The 21,428-nt window shown below is 41.4% G+C and overlaps 1 protein-coding gene across 1 annotated transcript in view; it reads right to left on the bottom strand.

Moving 5' to 3' along the window:
* The window catches only part of exoc2 (exocyst complex component 2), a 56,921-nt gene that overhangs the window by 21,370 nt on the left and 14,123 nt on the right, over positions 1-21,428 (bottom strand). Inside the window, exons 4-10 of the mRNA XM_067596214.1 lie at positions 20,601-20,727; positions 17,217-17,330; positions 15,889-16,013; positions 9,300-9,380; positions 7,589-7,734; positions 4,263-4,344; positions 4,054-4,156 (exon numbers count right to left, since the gene is read on the bottom strand). Coding sequence (XP_067452315.1) covers positions 4,054-4,156; positions 4,263-4,344; positions 7,589-7,734; positions 9,300-9,380; positions 15,889-16,013; positions 17,217-17,330; positions 20,601-20,727 — 778 coding nt within the window. The remainder of the gene's footprint in view (positions 1-4,053; positions 4,157-4,262; positions 4,345-7,588; positions 7,735-9,299; positions 9,381-15,888; positions 16,014-17,216; positions 17,331-20,600; positions 20,728-21,428) is intronic.

Here is a 21,428-nt window from a genome sequence, read left to right as displayed (position 1 = left end):
AAGACCAAATTCTTTGGAGAGTTTTGTAAGCTGAATATATCTTTTAAAGGACTATTTCAGCAGATAATGTCAGAAGAAGATGTGAACAATGATCGGCAGTAATGGTTTTAACCAAAGACAAATTTATTCAGTGACTTCATTGAACAAGTTTGGATACGAGATGTCCATAGACATATGGAGGAAGCAAGGGAAGTCAATGAAAATGTTCTCCCTTCAGATAGCATATCAGTAGCAGCATCTAGGAAGTCCAAAAAGTCAAAGGCAAGCTCTGGTCATTCTTCAGCATCTTCTGCTTCTTCTGCATGCTTGAAAGCCGAATTGGAAAAGGCTGTACTTATGGCACAGGCAGCAGCACTGAAGTAAAGACAAGCTTTGGAGGAGCAAGAAGCTAAGCTTAAGGCTGAGAGGGAAGAGCTGGAGATTCGGACTGCTTTAGCTGCTATGGATGCCAAACTCAAGGTTTTGCAGAAGTTTGAGGGATCAAACCCTTCACAAAGTGATGACAAATACTGAGTCACATGAGAATCAGCCAGCTGTGGTAAAGGAAAGTCATAGTCATGAAAGGCCATTCTCATTTGTGGTCAGCCGTAGAGTGGCCACTGAGCATCGTGCGAACACAAGTAACGAACATAATCCAATGCTACTCACCAGTAAAACTACTCAGCTGAATCACTCAGCTACAGGTGATGTAGAAATAGCAGTTCTGCTCAGGCTCAGCAAGTCCAGACACTGTGTTCACTGTAATGCCACGTCAAAATGATATTACAGAATTCCTGTTAAAGCAACAAAGACTTTTCACTCTACCACCTAAAACATTCCCATCTTCAAAGGAGACCCTTTGAAATATAGACTCTTTATCAGAGCGTTCGAGTATGGTGTGGAGAGTGAAACAGAGAACAGCAAGGATTGTCTCTGCTTTATGGAGCAGTGCACCAGTGGACAGCCCCAAGAGTTAATACGGACTTGTCTACATATAGATCCAGACCAGGGTTACTGTGTGGCAAAAAAACTCTTGAAGGGGCATTTTGCAAAGGAATGTATGATCTCTGTAGTGTACATAAACAAGGCTTTAAGTTGGTCTACAATCAAGGCAGACAACGGTGACGCCCTCAATGCACTTGCCCTCTTCAACACCAGCTGTGGCAATGCAATGACAAATGTGGAGTATATGGAGGAGCTGGATGATGTAGCTAACATGCATACCACTGTTAATAAGCTTCCAGACAAGTTGAGGGAAAAGTGGAGGAGCATTGCCTTCGATATTCAAGAGAAACAAGCTCAAAGGTTTAAAGACCTTGTCAAGTTTATCAATACACAGGCAAGGTTGCGCTACACATTTTGTTTGGAGATACAGTGTAAAGGACGTCAACGAAGGGCAAGCCGAATCTCCAGTAAACCCCATGTCAGCGAGATAGAGTGGTTAAAATAATTTTCACCACAACCACAACACCAGTGAACAAACAAACAAGTGTAAGCACAGAGCTAAAGCCAAGCAAGAAGGGTCCTACCAATTCTGTCAGCACTTTCACCAAGCCCTGTCTCTTTTGTAAGGGTGAACACAGCATGGTGCAATTAAACAAAATGCGGAAATCCCCTCACGAAGAGAAGAGAGACTTTCTCTATGGGAAAGGACTATGCTTCAGCTTGAAACAAGGGCACATGATCAAGTTCTGCGAGGAGAAATGCAAAGTCTGCTCATTGACACTTCCGCTGTGTTGCACATGAAGAGCAAAGACGAAGCTACACCTAAGGAAGAATCATCAGAGAACGGTGAGAGGCAGTCTGTGATCAGTGGTTTTGTGGACACAGCAAATAAAATATGTTCTAACACTGGGGCCAGTGACACAGACAGTATCTTTGCCATCGTTCCAGTCCAAGTAAAGGCAAAGAAAGGCAACAAAGTGGTTACTTTATATGCTTTCTTGGATCTAAGCAGTACCGCCACCTTTCGCACTGAAGAGTTTATGAATGAGCTCAACTTATGTGGAAAGAAAATTGACATTCTCCTAACAACTATGGGAGAACAAGCAGCTATGTTAATAGGCCAAGAGGTGAACAGTCTAGAAGGCTGCAATTTTATAGAGCTGCATGAAATCCTCCCTCAAAAGACTATCCCAGCTAATAAAAGAAACATTCCACGGCAAGAAGACGTGGACAGATGGCCTCATCTGAAGCAAGCGCAAATCCCTCATATCAATGTAGAAATAGATCTGCTGATTGGGACTGATGTGCCAAAGGCAATGGTACCAGAGGTCATCAGGAGTGTAAATGATGGGCCTTGTCCCATTAGAACTATTCTTGGATGGACAGTGAATGGACCATTGAGGGGGGGGCAACTGCAAAGCAACAAGAGATGGAGTAGCATACGTTATGTCAAATAGAGTATCTGTGGCCAAACTGGATGGGCTGTGGAACCAACAGTTCAAATATGTCTTCTCTGAAGATAGCCAAGAAGAGCAGCTGGAGATGTCCAGAGAAGATCTCCAATTCATGGACAGCATGTCACAGTCTGCCAAACTGGTAGAGGGACGTTACTGTATTGGCTTACCACACCATGGAGTGTACCATCCCAAAAAACACAAGATATGTGTTGTATTTGATTGTGATGCTTCTTATTGGGGAGCCACACAGAATGAGCAGCTTGTTCAGGGGCCGGACCTAACCACTATCCTGATTGGAGTCATCACAAGATTCCACCAAGAATCTGTGGATATGGCTGATGTGGAAGCCATGTTCCACCAGGTAAAGGTCCCGCCTGAAGACACTGACCTACTCCAGTTTCTATGGAGAAGTGTGTCCAGTCTGACCACTTCAAAATCAGAATTGTCATCCAAGACATCATTAACAGTCGGCCCATTATCACACCCTCCAGCGACCCAAACAACCTCACCTCCTACTACTGAGGTAGTAAGCCATCTTTACCTCCAAGACTTTTCCAGAAAGAGGACCTCTATGCACGCTGAAGGTGGAGGCAGGTCCAGTATATAGCAGACCTCTTTTGGAAACATTGGATGAGAGAGTATTTGCCTGAGCTCCAAATACACCAGAAGTGGTTGCCTGTGTCTCAAAACTGTGTGCCTGGGGACACTGTTTTACTTGTGGACGAGACTGCAGCAAGAAACTCATGGGTAATGGGCAAGGTCATCCAGTTGGTGCCAGATGAACACAGACTTGTTTGCTGGGTTCGTGTAAAGACCAAGTCTAGGGAACTAGATAGACCCATCACCAAGCTCTGTCTTCTCCTAGAATCAGGAAGAGGCAGTGGTAAAGACTGCACTAGTACTAGTGACCTCTGACATTAGAAGAAAAAAGACAAGACTCAAGATTGTTCTTAAGACTTTAATTACCCCATGGCTCTTTGTTTTATGTTGGTTGGTCTCTAAATCTAGAGAACAATTAGGGGCCAGGTATGTATGAGGAAAGGATAGGCTTGTTATTTTTCCTCATAGTTTTGAGAGGATGTACATTTTGAGTTATAAATTACAAAAAATTATAATGGATAAATTTGACTTTGAGTTCAATATTTTATGTCTAGAATAGACTATTTCATTCATTTTTTGGTAATTGTGTACTGTTACTTTAAGAGACCGCACCCTGGCAAATTTACTTCAGTTAAGCTGTTGAACAGGGGAATCGAGTGGAGGCTAGACTAGCTGTGGAGTCACACTGTTCTCATACTGTTTCCTGTCATGTTCAGTTGCATATTATCCAGCAAAGAAAATTCAGTGGTTTTGACCTGCTTGTGACGTGTGGAATCAAAGTTGTTTGTGTTTTTCCAAGTTTGCAACAGATGTCTAGTGGATGATTATAAAACTACATCAGCTGGACACGTGTAGGCCATCACTACCACCTAGGTTGCATTTTTAGCAGTAACAGACTGAGATATGTGAAAACTGCTGCATGGGGAAAAAGAAACGCAAAACACGAGGGTAGGTCTTGAACACAACACCGAAAAACAAATCAAACAGTATGTCATGTATGAAGACCACACCATGATGACTGGGAGAAATATGGAAAAAGCCAAGGCAGTATTATAAAAAAAAGTAAACTGACCTGATGTATCTCTTCTGGTCATGCAGTGTTGATGGGGTCTGCAGCAGTTTCTCCAGTAAAAGACTCCTCAGAGCCCTGATCCTCGTCTCAACCTCAGCATACACTACACAAAGCAAGGAGATACTGTTAATCAGTAATCAGTTTTTACAAAGCTGTGAACTTGAAATAAAGTGATATTTCACTTAATTTCACTCTTTTGTTAAGTTTACCTTTTTTGAAAACCGGGACCTCGGTATTGCCAAAAAGAGATTTGGCTTTCTCATAGTCATTGATCACCACATCATAATCTCCCTGGAAAGAAAAGTCAGTTGAGTTAATAATATAGCCTAAACAGTTTTATCAATCATGACAGACACTGTGTATTTAAGCCTCTCTAGCTCCACCCTCTGGATGGCAGCTACACAAGCTGTGCCTTAAAACAAATAAACTGTACATACTGAGGACAGAGTAATAGAAAGGGAGCAAAAATGATGTTGAAACTCACAGCTCAACAGAGACAAATATGAACAGAAGACAAAAAATGTACACCTTTAAAAATTACCACAAACTTCCTCTGACACCTTTGTGCTACAGTTTTAACAAAAGTTTTGCAGAACTATTATTATTGCAATTAGTAGCACCAAAGGCATGTGTATCAAACAACAAATATAAAATTCCTTTGTTAGTCATGCTACTACATTTCTATATTTGTAAAACTAGTTGAAGATAGTTCCTTGGTTTATTTGTTTTTGAGGGTTGCTCTATCATGGGGTTATGTTTCTATGTGTATATGTTATGTATTTATGTACTGCATGTCTTCTATTGGACTTTAAATGGCTGCTGTAAGGCTAGCTTCCCTTGAAAAAATTAAATTAAGCAAAGTAAAGGGAAGTGAGGTGACATGAGGTTGCACATGGACTTGGCACAGGAAGCTTTTCATGCGACAGACAGGGTGTATGTAGGGTATGTACATCCAAAAACCTTCTACAGATCAAAAATCAAGCTAAAGGCAAGAATCAGAAAACTGTAGCAATAGCTCCCAGCACTTTTAGTTTTGATCTATCAGAGATGTTCTTCAGACACTGTCAAATCAACATCGCAAAGCAGAACAAACAATATACAGACAAAAACATATTACTCATTGTTTGTGATCTGCATGTTTGAGAGTCAATCTACTTTCAAGCTGGACCAATCAGAGCAGAGCTGTTTGTCTGATACTCCCACATGGGGGATAGAGTACGCTTCTATGAAAAGGGCAAAGAGTATTAGAAACATCAAGATCAGTATTATGTGGGCAAATGTTAAATACAACACAAAAACTACTAAATACATAGAAAAATACATAGAAAAAGTAGAAAAAAAAGAAAACAGTAGTACAGGCCAGTGCAGCCTAACAATTGCCCAGAATTTATATTGATACCTACAACAGGAAAGGCAACACAAAGAAAAAGGAAAAGAATGAAAAGGTAGGTTGCATCAACAGATATAAAATTTTGGGAGAGACAATACTTACAAAAAGGTCAAAATCTAAATTTAAGCCCTTAGGTGTTAGGGCACTAAGGGTAAAAATATAGAACGCCTCATTTTTCAAAAGGTTACTGTTGATGTGCTCTCCTCTTCTGGGGGTTTTCATGTCTTCAGTCTCACTGTATGTCAGTGCTGGCGGGTTTTGTTTGAATGAGTTGAAATGCAGCCGCAGGGTTCTTTTGATCATTTGTCTGTATGCTATTACACTGTATGCTCTGAAATACGTGTTTCGTGACAGCAGTGTTGTTTTTTTCTACGTAAGCCAAGCCACAGGGACATTTGATCATGCAGATGACATTTTTTGTGTGTCAAGTAATAATACCCCTGATATTTAATTTTTTTTACCGGAATACAGATGAGTAAACAAGTGACATTTGAAAGTGAAATTACATTGTGCGTACTGTGCACAATTGTAATTACCCTCTAGAATGGCCGATAAGAAGTGCGTAGGTTGTTCTGGTGGAAGGTCGGCTCTGACTATGAGATCATAAATGTTTGGAGGGCGTCTGTAAACAATGTGTGGGGGGATCTCTGAAGACTGAATTAAGATTAGGATCAGATTTCAAGATCTAACAATGTTGCTAGACAATCTCTAGAAATCCTTTTCTCAAGAGGAGAGTATTGAGCTTCCATTATCTGAAACACTCCTTCTCTTGTTGAGACATTGACTTTGGCTGACATTCTTAAATCTCTCAATAGTATTTTGGATGCAGCCTTCCTCATGCTGCCTATCCCTAAATCTTTCCACCATGTCACCACCGTGTTTACTGTAAGACTCATCTGAGCTGCAAATGCGGCGGATTCTATTAAATTGACTAATTGGAGGACTTTTTTTTTTGAGAGAGAGGTGGGATGGAAACTCTTGCCATGTAATGTTGTGCTCTTATCTGTCGGTTTCCTATAAAGATCTCTTGCCAAGTTATCTTGTTCTTTGAGTAAGTCTTTTGTGAGTAATCATAATTAACCTTAAATTTAAGATGATGACAGCTTGCATTTAGAAAACGTGTGAATCCAATGACTCTTTTATAAGAGGAAGATATCATCAATGTAACTCTGCTAAAGACCTATATTCAACACAAACTCCTGTTCAAAGTATCATATAAGGCGTAATTTGGGGCGATGGTGCTACTCATAGCTGTGCCTTTCAACTGCAAATAAAAAGAATCTTTGTACATGAAAAAAGATGCTAAATTTGGTTAATTCTTATTCTAATACAGGCAATCTTGGATGATTTATTTGATTTATAATATAAACATGTGCCTGTACAATATTGATCTTGATGTTTCTTGTTGTTTTTGCCCTTTTCTATCTCCCATGTAGGAGTATCAGACAGCGTTATCCAGCTCTGCTCTGATTGGTCCAGCTTGAGAACAGTTTGACTTTTAATCATGCAGATCACAATCACTTGAGCGATGAATGTGTGTTTGTCTATATATCGCTTGTTCTGCTTTGTGATGGTGGTTTGACAATAACTGACAAAGATTTCTGTTAGATCGAAACGTTGCTAAATTAACAGCTAATAGCTGGGAGCTATCAGTAGAGTGTGTGGATCTTTTGTCTGATTCTAAGCTTATCATGGGAGCCATTAGGTTTGATGATTGCTCTGCTGGGTTTTATAATAACTGAGGAATATTAAGTCACAAGGACACAGTGCACTGTACTTCACAGTTCCCATGTTTTTAAATGACAATATCCTGCTATAACAGCTAAATGAACTTAGTTTCATGAACACCAGGATGAAAAATAACAGCCTCTAAAATAACCATAAACACTGCATGTTCAGGAAAACAGATTTTCACCTCTTCCATCACTCAAAGGCATGAAAGTTTTCCCCTTGATGAAAGATCCAATATCTCACCACAAACATATCAGGACTCACAACAGTATAACAAGCAGGAGGGGAGCTGGTCTGAAACTGCAAAGGGTAGCTACGTTTGCTTTGTAATCTGTAGGGTAGTTGATATTTTATATTATATGAGTTTCTGTTGTTTTGTACCCTGCGTTTATACCCTCATGCCGTGATTAATACCTTCTGAATATTGCGTTCAATGTTGAGTGGCAGGTTGAAGAGAAACTTGAAACGTTGCAGGACGTTGAGCGCATTGCGTGTGGAGTCGGCTTTGTCTTTCCGCCCCAAGACCTCCTGGAAAAGAGTATCTGCAGTATCACTCGCTCCTACGAGAAAGACAGAGAGAGAGAGAGAGAGAACGAGTGAGTTAGAGTGAAAGAGGCAGGAGAAAATGAGAGACCGGGATACTATAAAAATAAATGTTGATCCCACATTTCCCTCTTACTGTCGGTCTCTGGTTTTCTTCCTGCTCTGTAAACTATCTGACACGGAGAAAAAGGAGTAGAGAGCCGCTAAGGAGAAAGTGACAAGTATCTCTCAGTCAGACGGCTCGGTGGAACCTTTTTGCACAGCTCGCTGGCTTCGTGGGTGGCCTCGGATGTGCCGTCGAAAAAGAAAAAAAAAAAAAAAAAACCCAACAAAGTCAAGTTCGACTAACGAAAACAAAACCCCACTCCCCCCCCCAAACAAAATCCCTGACAGAAAAACAGCACGAGAGCAAGCAGAAGAATATTTCACATTTTTCACTCGCCAATCTCACTTATCATGAAGCTGACATTCCACAAGACCATTTCATGATTGGCTGATTGTGTGTTTGACGCATTGGGGTTTTTTTTTTGAGGGGGGGGGGGGACGGTGGCCTGGGCCCATCGGGCTGTGGGCCCACAAGTCGCGAGCTGTGGGGATGAAAGGTACGTCCGGCTGGGAGGTTTATTTACTCTAGACTCCGGGAAAAAGACCTACTTATTGACCCTCCATTAAAGCAGTCACATTATCATGTATGAGATGAGAGGGTGGGAACACAGGATCTGCTGAGGGATCTGCTCGCTGATGGGGTGGAAGACCTACAAAGGTGACTGAACATACACATTGTACATGTGTTTGGTATATATGGACAGTGTCTCAGCATGTGTGTTAATGGCGGGATGTTAAATGCAGTCAGCACATAGCAGCACACTTTGTCTTTTCATAATCGCTTTAACCCCTTTTTAATCTTTGAGTTTTATTCGCCACAGTTAAAATTAAACTAAGTATATAGAAATAACAATAGAAAGTAATGTGCATGGGAAGAATCATTTCTTCCTATCATTGTTTTCCAATAATATTGAACACTATTAACAATGTCAAAGATATATGTACATTATATAAGAAGGAATGCCAAATATGTAGCTACAACCTAACAGTGACACATATGAGCAAAAGAAAAAACGGTATACCCTTTATAATTTGCTCTGACACCACTGTGCTATAGTTTCAACAAAGACTGGAACATTTTGTACCTGTTCATACCATGTAAAGGTAAATTAAAGACTATGACAGGGTGTAAAGACAGTGATTGTAGCTTTAGTTACTTTTTTTACTGACATAATCATCATGTTCTCTCCAACATCATCAACGACGAATGCTGCTACTTGCATCTGAAGCTAACTGGGAAGCTACTCAATAGCTGAAAAGTTGCATTGCTGCTAAATTCAAATCTGATTTCCCAAACCAGCTCAGGATCTGCGGCTAACATGATACTGTTTTGGGGGGAAATGTCCCAAAAATTGAACCGGTGCACTAATATGGGGAGTGCAAATGCTGTAAGTCACCATTTGCGATGTCTTTATTGATACGGTGAGATTTCTATCATTTATCTCGGGGGTTGGAGTCTAAATGAAAAGATGCTTACGGTTGAGGATGTTTTCCAGTCGTTGGGTCATCGATCCTTCCACTCTCTCTGTACCATCTGACTCCAGCCTCTGATGGATCGCTAGAAACACAAAAGTCAGTATTAATTCATATTGTAAAGACCTTTGCTGAACAAAAATCCAGTGAAGTCCACTGGAATTAACAGAAATATTCATAAGTTTAAGCATGAATATTGAGGTAATAAGGAATCTGAAGAAAAGGTTCTCTTCACTGTAGAGTAACCAACATGCGATCCCCAGAAACAGGAACATTTTCAATTTCAGGAACCGAAGGTAAAACAATAAACAGGCCCTACCCCAGTGGTAGATGTGAGATAACCTCGCTGGTTCTCCGCCTACAGATGCTGCTATTGAACCCCCCCCCCCCTCCTTGTGCTTGTTCCCACGCAACCGAGGACCTGACCTGGTCCCTGTGGTGACTGTACCGGATCAATTCACCTAACCAAAGCCATTAACAGCACAGTTTTGTGGTCTTGGGACATTTGGAGCCCTTTGACCTGGAGGCGATGCGAATATTAAATGTTTCTACTGTCTGAAAAATAACATTTGGGAGAGTAGAGCTGTAGGCCTGGATGCCAAAAATGACTGCTGCAGAGAGGGGGGGGGGGAACTCTCTGATGGCTTGTATCCATCACTTAGCATGAAGAGCTTTAACGCGGGAGAGGGAATTTGAAAAGAGGGAACGAGGGGAGAAAACAGAGAGAGAGAGGGAGAAAAAGAAGGGAGAGCGAGTGGTGTGGCTACCCCAGTGAATAAATAAATGGTGTGCAGTAGTGGGCAGCTGGGTGCTGAGAGCTGCAGTGTGGGTTTATTGACAGAGTGGAAGAGAGGTGGAGAAGGTTTAGGAGACCTTCTCATACATACTTGCGGAGCGATTCGAATATGCAAGAAGCAGACATCTCAAGAATGAGGTTAAGAGACAGAAATATGTAAAGAGAAAGAATACGGATAACGATCCGCTCGTTTCACTGCTCTCCACTATCCCTGCCTTTCTCCAACCCACAGTTGTTCCACTACAAATACTGGCTGAGCAGAGGGAGCGGGAGGCAGAGTGAAGGGGGGAGAGAGTTCTGTAAATAAATATGTGGGTCCATTCTGACAGACAGAAGCCTAGAGGCAGAGACCGAGGTATTCCTAAAACACGCTGTTCAAACATGCCACGGCCTAATCAGCGCGGACGTCACTGGCCCTTTCGTGCACCTCTCGCTGCTTGCCGACCAGCAAGAAAATGCGGCCATATGCAGGTTAGGACAAAAGCACGTAGACGTGGGAGTGTATATGGGGAAGTAGGATTGATAGGGCTGAACACACAGGACGACACACACACACACACACAAACACACACTGCAGGTCTGCTTCACGTCTCCACGCCCCCCCCCCTTTGCCCTGTTGCCAGCTGTGTGTCCTCTGCGTCTGTCACACACTGGAGGGCTTATGACGTCACAGCTAACCTAAACATCAGGTCAGGGTCCGGATAACACACGCAGCCAGGACCTGAGGAAGAGCTGCAGCTCCCGCTTCACTTCCTGGAACCATTGAGGAAAAAAAATGAATAAGAATAAAAATACAGTGTCCCTGGTTTCTAAAGCTGGAGATGTTTTGACTCCTGCCGGGGCTGGGGGCTCAGGGAATAGGCCCTGGGAATCTGGCATTTTTGGAACACGGTAGCCGTTCCGTTTCCTGCATCACTGGGAGACTTCCTTTTCACACAACAATGAAAAACCTCAAATTTCAACATTTTTAGGAGCAACAACGTTGTACTGCCTGACAGACTGTCAGTCAGTCAACCAGCCAGAGCTGCTCTGTCTCAGAAACACGGCTCAATGTCATTACGTTCCGTGACCAAACAGTCCCAAAGCCCAAAACCTCCCAACTCTTTCACCAGTCTGTGGTGGTTCACATGGAGAGTTTACAGAACCACTGGTTTCCTCACTGTAAAAAATCCCCTTCTGCAAACTAGCAAAATACCGTGGAAACTGTCAGCATCGAACAAAACATCTGCTCTACCAATGGTGTAAGCAGAAATGTTGAGATAAGATTTCTTGTAACTGGCATAAAAATCAGGCAACTACAAAACTATCTGATCTCGAAACTAGTTAAGAAGACTTGATATAAGCCCTTAAATTCAGAAATCTAAGATTAAGGTGTCTGAAATATCTGATTTAATAATAATTTCTTCTTTGCCCTTTTTAAAGTAGTGTTCCACACGTTTAGCCCCTCAACATCCCTTTGCCTTTCTACCCTTTTAATAACTAGTAAGCCAGTCACTCTCTTCAGGTTAGGGGTTCAATTCCCAATGGGGCAAACCAAACAAAAAATACATGATGTCCAGATTTTACATTTACATTTTGGCAAGACAGGAGCAAGACAAGAGTTAAAGGACAGTGGCTCAAGTAGCTGATCAGGTACAAGTGCAATGATAAAGAGCACTAGACAGAAGGGTTTTTTTTATGTTAAGGTGTTCACAGAAGAGCTGAGTTTTAAGGTGTCGCAGCAAGGGAGACAGCAGACCGTGTGGAGCTGGGTAGCTCATTCCACCATCACGAAACCACAAACAAAAAGAGTCCGGATTGTGATTTTGTACCAGGCCCGTATGGTATATCAGACCGGAGCTGAGATTTTAACACAGTGGTGACATATTTATCTTACATGCTGTCTATACACCTCTATCAACACTGTTAACTGATGTTAATAACCTATTTTTAATTACATCCTTTACTCTTTTCTCTTAAATTTCTGTTTGTCTCTCAATGATGCAGCATCACTGATCACAGATTTGATTGGCTGTGCTCTGTTGCACTATGACATCACCCAACAGCGATGACACACATAGGGTAGACGTCTACATCGCTGCGACAAGGTGAAGAAGTTGCACCTCTGGATATCAGCCAAGTTGCTCTTTAAAAGCTGTTTTATACTTGGATGTGTTCCTGAGCGTTTGAACTTTACCTTCCTTTAATATAATATCCTGTCTTAAGTCTACACTTGAGAAGCTTTAAGACTAGATCCATAGATCATAAAGCTAGCTGTAGATCTCGGTTTTGTTTCTTCGTGTGCTTAAAGCCACCGAACTAACCCAAACAGCTCTGCAATTAACAAGATTTGTGGTTCGCAGATGCAGAAGTTTAAACTTTGTGCTTAAGCACAGAGTTCAGAGTTCATTAAAAAGAGACATGGGATTTTGTTGTGCTATTTCTGTTGGAGATGCTTAGCTATACTGGAGAGCAATTAAGGGGCAATTAGTAGGGACGAGAAAAAAGAAAGGGAGAGAGAGAAACCCCAGAGTTCTGCTGTTTTCTCTAAATATTTTCTATCCGCCTCATTTCTTTTCCCAGATTTGGCTTCTCTTCCTTGTTTCCACCTAGCCGGCAGCAGTGTGCTTGCATTAAAAAATAACTCCAGACTTCTATTAAAGTCATCAATAAAAATCTCACATGCAAGCAGAACTGAAAATAAACAGGAGAGGAGACAAAAATGTCTTAATGGTGATTGAGAGGGCTGGAAGCACTGCAGCAACTTCTGACATGGCACATTCAGAACAAGGGGAGCACACAAGTACCCTGTTAATTTCTTCTTTTTTTTTTCACAGCCAATTTCTTTTAAATTTTTCACAGCTACATCTCAGGTGAGGTTCATTTGGAATGACTCAGAACAACTGCCACTTGCCAAACGCTGCTGAGGAGACAAAGAAAGGATTCACAGTTTCTCAGACAGCTGTGCTAACTAGGCCTGGCAGTGAGCTATTGCAGAGCTGTCTTGAGCTGGCTGGCTTCGCTAGCAGCGTGCCGGCTGGTATGTTGGTTTGGCTGACCATACCTAGTGTACAGAATATCTCCACTTGAGCTATCCATTCTGGGACACCACTTCATTTTTTTTTTTTTATGATTGAGAGCCAAATCTTGGCCAAGAAAGGATGTTGTAGTGCTGTAATGAGTCATGGTGAGAAGGCAGAAGTCAAGAAGTTTAAGAATAAACTTTTCAGTCATGTTGGTGAGGAACTGCACTAAATATGAGATGTTTTTTTTTTTTTGGTGGAAATTACATTTGAAAAGTGAGGGTTGAACTATACGTGAGGAGCAGACACTGACGTATTCACAACTCTTTGGATAAAGCGAGTACCTGTTCTTGTGTTACATAGTGAGTCTGTAGCCTTAAAATTGTTCTATTTCGAGTTGCTTGTAGCTTTGATGTTAATACGCAAGCAAGTTTTTCATGTCTGTATTCTGTCTGCTAGAGTTAATTAGCTCTAAATGTGTTAGGAAGCCCAGTTTAACCAACAGGAGTACTGGTTGGTAGATTACATGAGTGACGTGCTTTGCTGGCACAGAGGAAATGCTTTCCTTGCAAGTGAAAACGAGTGGAAAGTGTAGAAGATGACAAGCCCGAGAAGACGGTCTGGAAAATGCTAACAGCTAGGGACAATTATTACGACCTCTGCCAAAGAGCTTGTGCATGAAGACACACTTGAAAACAAACTTGGAGAAGCTACAAAAATGTGGGATCTATGCTTTACTTGGAAGCAGTGGAACAAATTGAAAAGACAACACTGAATATCATTCCCTTATAAAGTTGACATGGTGAACGTACTGCTAAAAATTGCTATTTACACATCCGACACGTCATTTCATCATCTGCTGATAATGTAAAACCAATATTCACTCTTTCCTTTTTGTATGGTCTCCACCAACTGCTGAGGGACACCAGCTAGTTGCTATCTTTGTCTGTTGTTGGCCAGGTAGCGTGTAGTGGGCCACTTTTATATTACACATGGTCATTTGATCCATTGTTGATATAAAGATATTGATAAGTGCAGCTTTAATTGAAGTATTTAATGTTTTACTTTAGATATTTACTAAAATATACGGCTTCAAAGATGAGGACTAACTGATGCGTTTGGCACATTTATCTCAGGGACACTTCTCCAACATTGCCAGTGAACTCGAGGCGTAAAATAAAAGTTTTTAAAATCACCAAACACCTGCATCAACCGTGTTGTGTTACTACTACAACTACCAACTACTAGGTGGTATTGTCATATAGCCAAAACTAGTTGAGACGACAGACTGTGTATTAGGGGTGCGCCCGAATACAAATACATTATTCGGCAAAGCACAAATAGTGGGTTTTATACGAATATTTGTTTCATACGAATATTTTATTTGTTGGGGGTGTAAAAAATAGGCAATAAATGAAAATGCATGAGGCGATGAGTAAAGTTTTAGCTCAGAAATCGGCGCAGTCGTCTATTATCTGGGAGACTCCGGTTCAGGACCTCCTTCGTAAGGTAGTTTATTCATGAACACTTATTGTAACACTTAAATTTTCTAAAGTGTCATAAAAACAAAAACAGGATTTTTAAGCCTCTTTCTACTTTTATTCAAATACAAATACAGATACAGATCATTTTTACTGCCTCAACAAATACAGATACAAATACAAATACTGGGATCTACTGTGTATAGTACAGCTAGAGAGGTCAGGATAGCTGCTACTACTCAACGTGCACGATATAGGCTACTTATGTTGTTGTATCACTATCATTTAGCCTGTTGAAGTAATCGGCATTTACTAAACACTACTGCGTTTTCTTATTCCCTTCAATGCAGGCAAATTTAATAAATCCCTAACCTGCCACACAGGTCGTAAAGCATCAGTATTCCCTCTTGGGTCACAGGTCACTTGAGTCTATCTATGGTGCACTGCTTCCTCCCATCAGTGGAGACTGTACATTTCCCATTGGGGCAGTGGGCACACAGTAGGCACGCTCAGTCTGAACGTGAGAATGACTCTGCATTGTTCCCATTGGTCATATTGGGTCTGTTATCAGCACTATCAGTCCTAATACTCTGGCCTGCATTGTGTTGGGCTGCTCCGTTTATTTAGATTCAGCCACTAACAATGAAAACATTGCCTCTCTCCCAAACGGGGCACAAACATACGGAAAGCAATAATAATAATGATGGAGGCAGAAAAGTGTACGTATAAATAGTAAGGGGAAGTAACTGAGTGGCTATGGCGGGAGCAGAGAGTAAACAGACAAAAGTATGAATGATGAAGCGAACAATTGATTTGAAGTACCTGGCAGAGCGACAGCAGTCAGTCTCGGCTACCTTGAAATCTTATTGGCATGTGAAGGTCAGTGAGTGTGTGTGTGTCAGTGTGTGTGTGTGTGTGTGTGTGTGTGTGTGTGTTGTGTCAACCCACTTCCAGACTCTAGGGAGACTCAAGTGAGACTGTGTGTGACAGGTGAGAGCTGATCTCATTTTGATGAAGGTGAATTAGCGGTGTTGTGGTTGGCTGGTGTAACTGTAGTACAAAGTGGAGCGTTTTCACATAGCGCCCAAAATGAGCTTCTTTAATCAACCGCTGCTAAACCGCATGCGGAGGGGGGAAAAAAAAAATCCCAAGACACACACACACACACATACACACGCTCTCACACACTTTCCAAAAATCAAGACCTCTTTACTGAGCAGAGAGACGAAGAGTGATGGTTTAGAAGTGTGTATATTAATCGTAGCCCATTTGGTGCGTTTCCACAGTACACAGAAACGTGTTAATCCTTCTCACCTGCCAGAGCATCCTGGGCCTCAAAGAACGTACTGAGGCCTCCTTTCACATAGGCCAGACTCCCCTCATTCTTCTTAGTGGCCTGCTTCTTCAGAATACTGGCCGCCATCTTCAACTGCTCAAAACTAAGAAACAACACGATAACATTGCAATAACGTTAAGTTAACTAACAGCTGCTTTAGCCATTAAAATTTAGGTCTAAGATGATGTCCTCAAATTGCTCCAAACACTCCAATTTACCATAAAACAAAAACAGAGAAACGCAGTAAATCCTAATATTTAAAATGTTTGGCTTTTTTTTACATTAATCTCCAGTTACTTTGTTGTTAATAGAAATAACTACAGTTTAACTACACAGCTCATACGCGACACACACAAGCATGTACGTCTATGTACAGAAACATAATCCCGCACACATGTGTGGCCCAGTGTGAGTACGTGTGTCTGTGTGTCAGTGTCCTGACTGAGGTTTCCTCCGCAGGAAGAAACAGTCACCCAGTGAGGTCCAAACAGAGGCCCCTGGTCATGCTGGATCCCAGGGTCTGGGTTACTGGAAGGCTAAGCAGGGGGGAGAGGAAGCCAGGAGAGTCCAAAATAACTCTCATCTGCCCTGACATGACAGTCAACTGGGCTCAGGGCTTTTGGGTCAGCAGACTTCTTCATCTACATACCTCGACATTCTCTGGAGGACCAAGTGACCATGAAGAGGAAATACAACCTCAAAACTGAGCGCTAGAAATTCTCAGTCTTTTCTTTTATTCAACATCATTTCCCAGAGTTGCAACTAACAATTATTTTCATTATACATTAATCTATTTTTCGGTATTGCAAATCAACTAATCATTACAGTTCTACTGGACTATAATCCTCTGTTGGCTGGGTGAGAGTATAGAAGGTGCCACTGATCTCACCTGCCAGCAGGAGATATAACTGGGAAAGTGCAAACCATATAATACTGGAAATGTAGGAGTTGTAGGAGTTGCCAGTAGGAGTTGCTGGCAAGAAGACCAGGAATTGCCCCACTAGTGTTAGTTGGTGTTCCCAACCAAGGAAGAGACCTGCAAATTAATCCCAAGTCTAAGTTTTTGCCTCAGCAGCACCCTGTACGCCTGCTTTACTTGTTTGTCTTCTAGTTACTAAAGATGGGGACAATAATAGAATATAAAGCAATTTCTGGTAGGTCTCCAATTAATTAAAACTACCGTAGCATTACTTTCTGGAGAGCTTGGGTCAAAGAGATAGATTGTTTTTGTTTTGTTTTTTTTCCTCTTCTTATTAGTAGTTATGCAGGATGGTAGTTTAAGATTAGTCATGAATGAAAGATTTACCTGCTGCCTGCGTGGTTGTCTATGAGGTACCAGGTGGCGGAGAAGTTCTCACTGGTGAAGTCTCCGCTCATCCCTGGAAACGTCAGCTCCAAGTCTTTCTGTGGGATTTTGCCTCTGGGAGGGAGAGCAGAAATAAACAGAGATGAACATGCAGCATTAAAAGACAATAAATGCTTATTTTTCTACAGATTATAACACACAAAAAGACAACACAAAGGATCACACCATGCAAAACAGACTGTGGCACCATCAATACAAAGAAAAACATCAAATATATACATTTATTAATGACAAACTGTCAAACTGATGTTAGCATCTTGTCGTCCAGCAGGGGGCAGTATGGGGCCAAGAAGTACCCAGACTAGGAGAGCTTGGCGTGGGAAGTGCAGTGTGTGACGCCTGGGTGCCCCTGGAGGACCCAGTGCTCATTAAGGAGGCTTGATCTCTACTAATGACCCGTGGCCTACACAAACCAAATCCCCACCACCACCACCACCACCCACTCTGCAGTTACACACACATACATATGTAGAGAGACCAACACACAGACTGTATAGCGTCGAGGTCTGTGAAACAGCAAATCCACATACGGGGGACGCACTTGTTGACATATATGCACATACAAACACATACACAGAAAACAAGAAGCGCTTCATTATTAACGAAGAGATTCTCATTAATGCATATGGACTCATAATAATGACATAATATTATTTCTGCAGAATTGTAAGTAAGACTATATCACAAGAGTTAAAGTTTCCTCTTTATCAAAGCACATACAGTGCACATATTATATTATGGATATGTAATATTATGTCTATATGGTATATAGGATATATGCTTAAAAGTATAAAGTGTCAAAGATCAGGGTTAATCCTTTATTAGTCTACTTTTAAACCCTTCCAGTGTTTGGTGTTTAAATGTAAATTAAATTAATGTAATGTAAATTTAAACTGCTGCTGGTCTCATTCCCTTTGTGGTCCTTGTTATTTCTTCTTCATCCAAATTCAGATGAATACAGAAGATATTCCCATACAGTGTTTTGCACCCGCTGTTTATTGCTAATCTTACATTTTATGACCGCTGGAGTGCTTTTCGGTACCTTCAGATACTGTCTTAGGAAGCAGGAGAGCGTCCTCACCTCTCATCGTTTACTTTCTTATATTATTCACTCGCCTCCATAACTGACACTCTATCGAGGCTCTTACATATGTACTTTGCAAAGACACATGTTGGTTGCTTTTCACTATTTAAGCATTCAGTAAATGTTAGATATTGTACTATATTATTATCTGAGCATCACACCCTTGACAGAAATGACATCATGACTGCGTCCGTAACTCCACACTAACATGATATTTATTAACTAAAACAGTATGTGAGATTTTTTTAGTATGTCCGCAACCAATAGTATGTGAAGTACATACTATTTGCGGGGAAATATTACAGTATGCAAGCGCTGGATACTATGCCGACATAAATATCCCACAATGCAATACGGTAGTGACGATGACAACAATAACATAACAGGCAGCTCTGGTGTAACATCAATAACGCTTCAAGCTAGGCGTAATTTTTTTTTTTTTTTTAAATTAGTTCAGACTTTATGGTTGGCACAAGTTACCATGGTTATACGTCTCCAACTTGCAAGGAGGCTCTAAGGAAGTGACATTACAGCTCAGTGCGTCCAAAAAAAAAAAAAAAGACACACACACACACACAAACACACACACACTGCTGTTTATTCACACAAAAGTATGTTGAACAATAAGTACACGCATTGAGTGTGACCCCCGGACCTGAGTCTCTGACCATACCGAAGCTTCATCCGCAGTCCCGGGTTTGTTTGCACCAACTGTTCAGAAATCCTTCAGTCTGTTTATGTGTGAAGTGCTTATCTAACTTCTAAGTAACTTCTGGCTAATTTCAATCTAGAGATTCCAGTAAGTGGCTTGTACCATTACAACTTAAGGAATGTATTAAAAAGCAAAATCCTTAGTTGTGTGTAACTGGATTATAAGGAAACATCTGTCATCCAGTCACATGGCAATCGTGGAAAAACAGAAGATACAGCAGGACTATGTTAAAAGTACTTGAAAATCCTCTTCAATATGCTATATTACTTTGATTTATTCTCAACATATACATGGAGAAATACACTGTATATAACAGGCTTTACTCTGTCATTTAGCCTAACGTCATTAATGCCCTATTATCTTGTGATATATACTTTAAAGCTACATGTAATTTTTGCTAGTTCCTTTAGCATTCTGTATGTACTGAATCAACTCTCTGACACTATTGGTTGACTGAGGTTATTAATAGAAATCCCTCATTATCATTGTTTGATGAGTAAATGCTCCAATTTCCATCATTATTAGATAGTATTTCAATCCAAATGTTAGATCAAATATGTTGTTCATATTAGCCTTAAGCATACACTGTGTGCAAGCTAGTGTAGTCAGCTGATAGAGTCAGCTGTGCAACAGTTGCACCTTGATGTTAAAATGTGGGAACATTTTGTAACAACTAAGCACTACATAGAAATTAGTTTGTGTGGTGCAACATGTTTTCATCCAGTGATTTGTAAATTTCTACTTATTAAACACTTATGTTATATCTAGGCCAAGTATGATGTTACAAACAGCTGGCGCGGACGTCTACAGTTGAATAACCATCCAGTGACATCACCGTGCAAAGATGCGCACAAGAGTGGTGATGCTCTTTTACTAACAAAAAAGCTTTTTTCCATTGAATGCTTTAAGAAGTATTTTATTATAAAACTCTCTGGCTGTAAGAGATCCACACAGACTGACTGTGATGGTGCACAGACGTTGTGTTGAGATAGAAGCGGATGGTTAATGCAACCCTAGGAAGGCGAGTGAAGGGCACAGCTTGTTTATGGGGGTCTTGTCTCTGGCCACGAGCGGTCACTTGCCCCCGGCCCCTCTAAACCAAACAAACACTGAGCTAGAAATGCCAGAACCTGACAACACAAACTATACATTACAACTTCTCTACTCCCTGCCAGGCACGTGGGAGGCAGCACCACGCTGCCTGCTCTCAGGCGGTACGTGTGTGTGTGGGTCCACTGCCTTAGTTCTTTCCAAATCCCTCTCAATCGTTGTCTTCTCTGCTTTATACACAATTATTCTGTTTCCACTCCCTGTACGTGGCGGTTAGAGGCTGTTCAGCCATTGCTGTGTTGGCATAATATTTCAAACGCCTGCATATGGGGAGAGTTTGTTTCTGTTTAGGGATGTAAACCATGACTCAATGACTAGAACGTGAGTGTTTATGGCTGTGTGACTGCGCTGAGCGATTTGTGTGTGTGTGTGTGTGTGTGTGTGTGTGTGTGTTTGTATGTTCTTGGTCCGTACGTACTTGTCTATGTCGATGCCTAATGGATTGCTGGGTCGCAGAGAGAGGGGGGAGATGCCTTTGTTGCGGTCGGTCCTCATGTCGTAGTAGTTCATCTCATCCACCCACACGGCAGACTGGTCCAGGATACCTGCGGGGCAGGGCAGGACAGGCGTGTCACACGTCACTGAGCTCAAAAACACATTCCAGATGTGCGCTCACACAGAGAGATGTACACTCTCTCAACCATATATTTAAACGTACGTTCATGCAGCAACATATATTTTACTTTACTTAGCTGGAACTCCTCCTTCTGTGCAAAAATGTGTTCCGAAACTTAACTAATATCAAGCTTCAGCGGTATGAGGAAGGGGGTTTTTTTGTATAAAAATCACTCTCTTTGTTTCCCAGTGTGTGTGTGTGACTGTGTTGAGCTGTAGTAACACAAGGAGAGAATTTCACACACACACAACAGACTGGAGACGAAACAAGACGCAAATACAGAAACACTGCAAGTCAGACACGAGACGACGGAGGTTTCCTTGGAGACGCTTCAAACTTCATCATGACTGAACACACTAATAATTAGTACGAGGGTTAATACTTTGTGTACAGGCGGTATTGGAATCGTGTAATCAGAATTTTAAAACTAAAATAAACATTGTTAGCTCGTTTTAAGAGTGTCGAGACGTGTTTCATAAATTGCTTGTGTTTCATTTATTTGGAGCATTTTATGTGCTGTCAAAGTGGTGAAGATGTTTTTTCTTCCGTTGCTTGTGTGTTGTATATTCCTATGTTTTATTACGTTGCAGAGCAGAGAGCCTCTTGGCCGCCGTCTTGTTTCTTTCATTC

The sequence above is a fragment of the Thunnus thynnus genome, chromosome 8 (genome assembly GCF_963924715.1).
Source record: "Thunnus thynnus chromosome 8, fThuThy2.1, whole genome shotgun sequence".
In the NCBI taxonomy this organism is placed as follows: Eukaryota; Metazoa; Chordata; class Actinopteri; order Scombriformes; family Scombridae; genus Thunnus; species Thunnus thynnus.
Note: the sequence above shows the minus strand (reverse complement) of the source record. Positions and strands in the feature narration are given on the sequence as shown.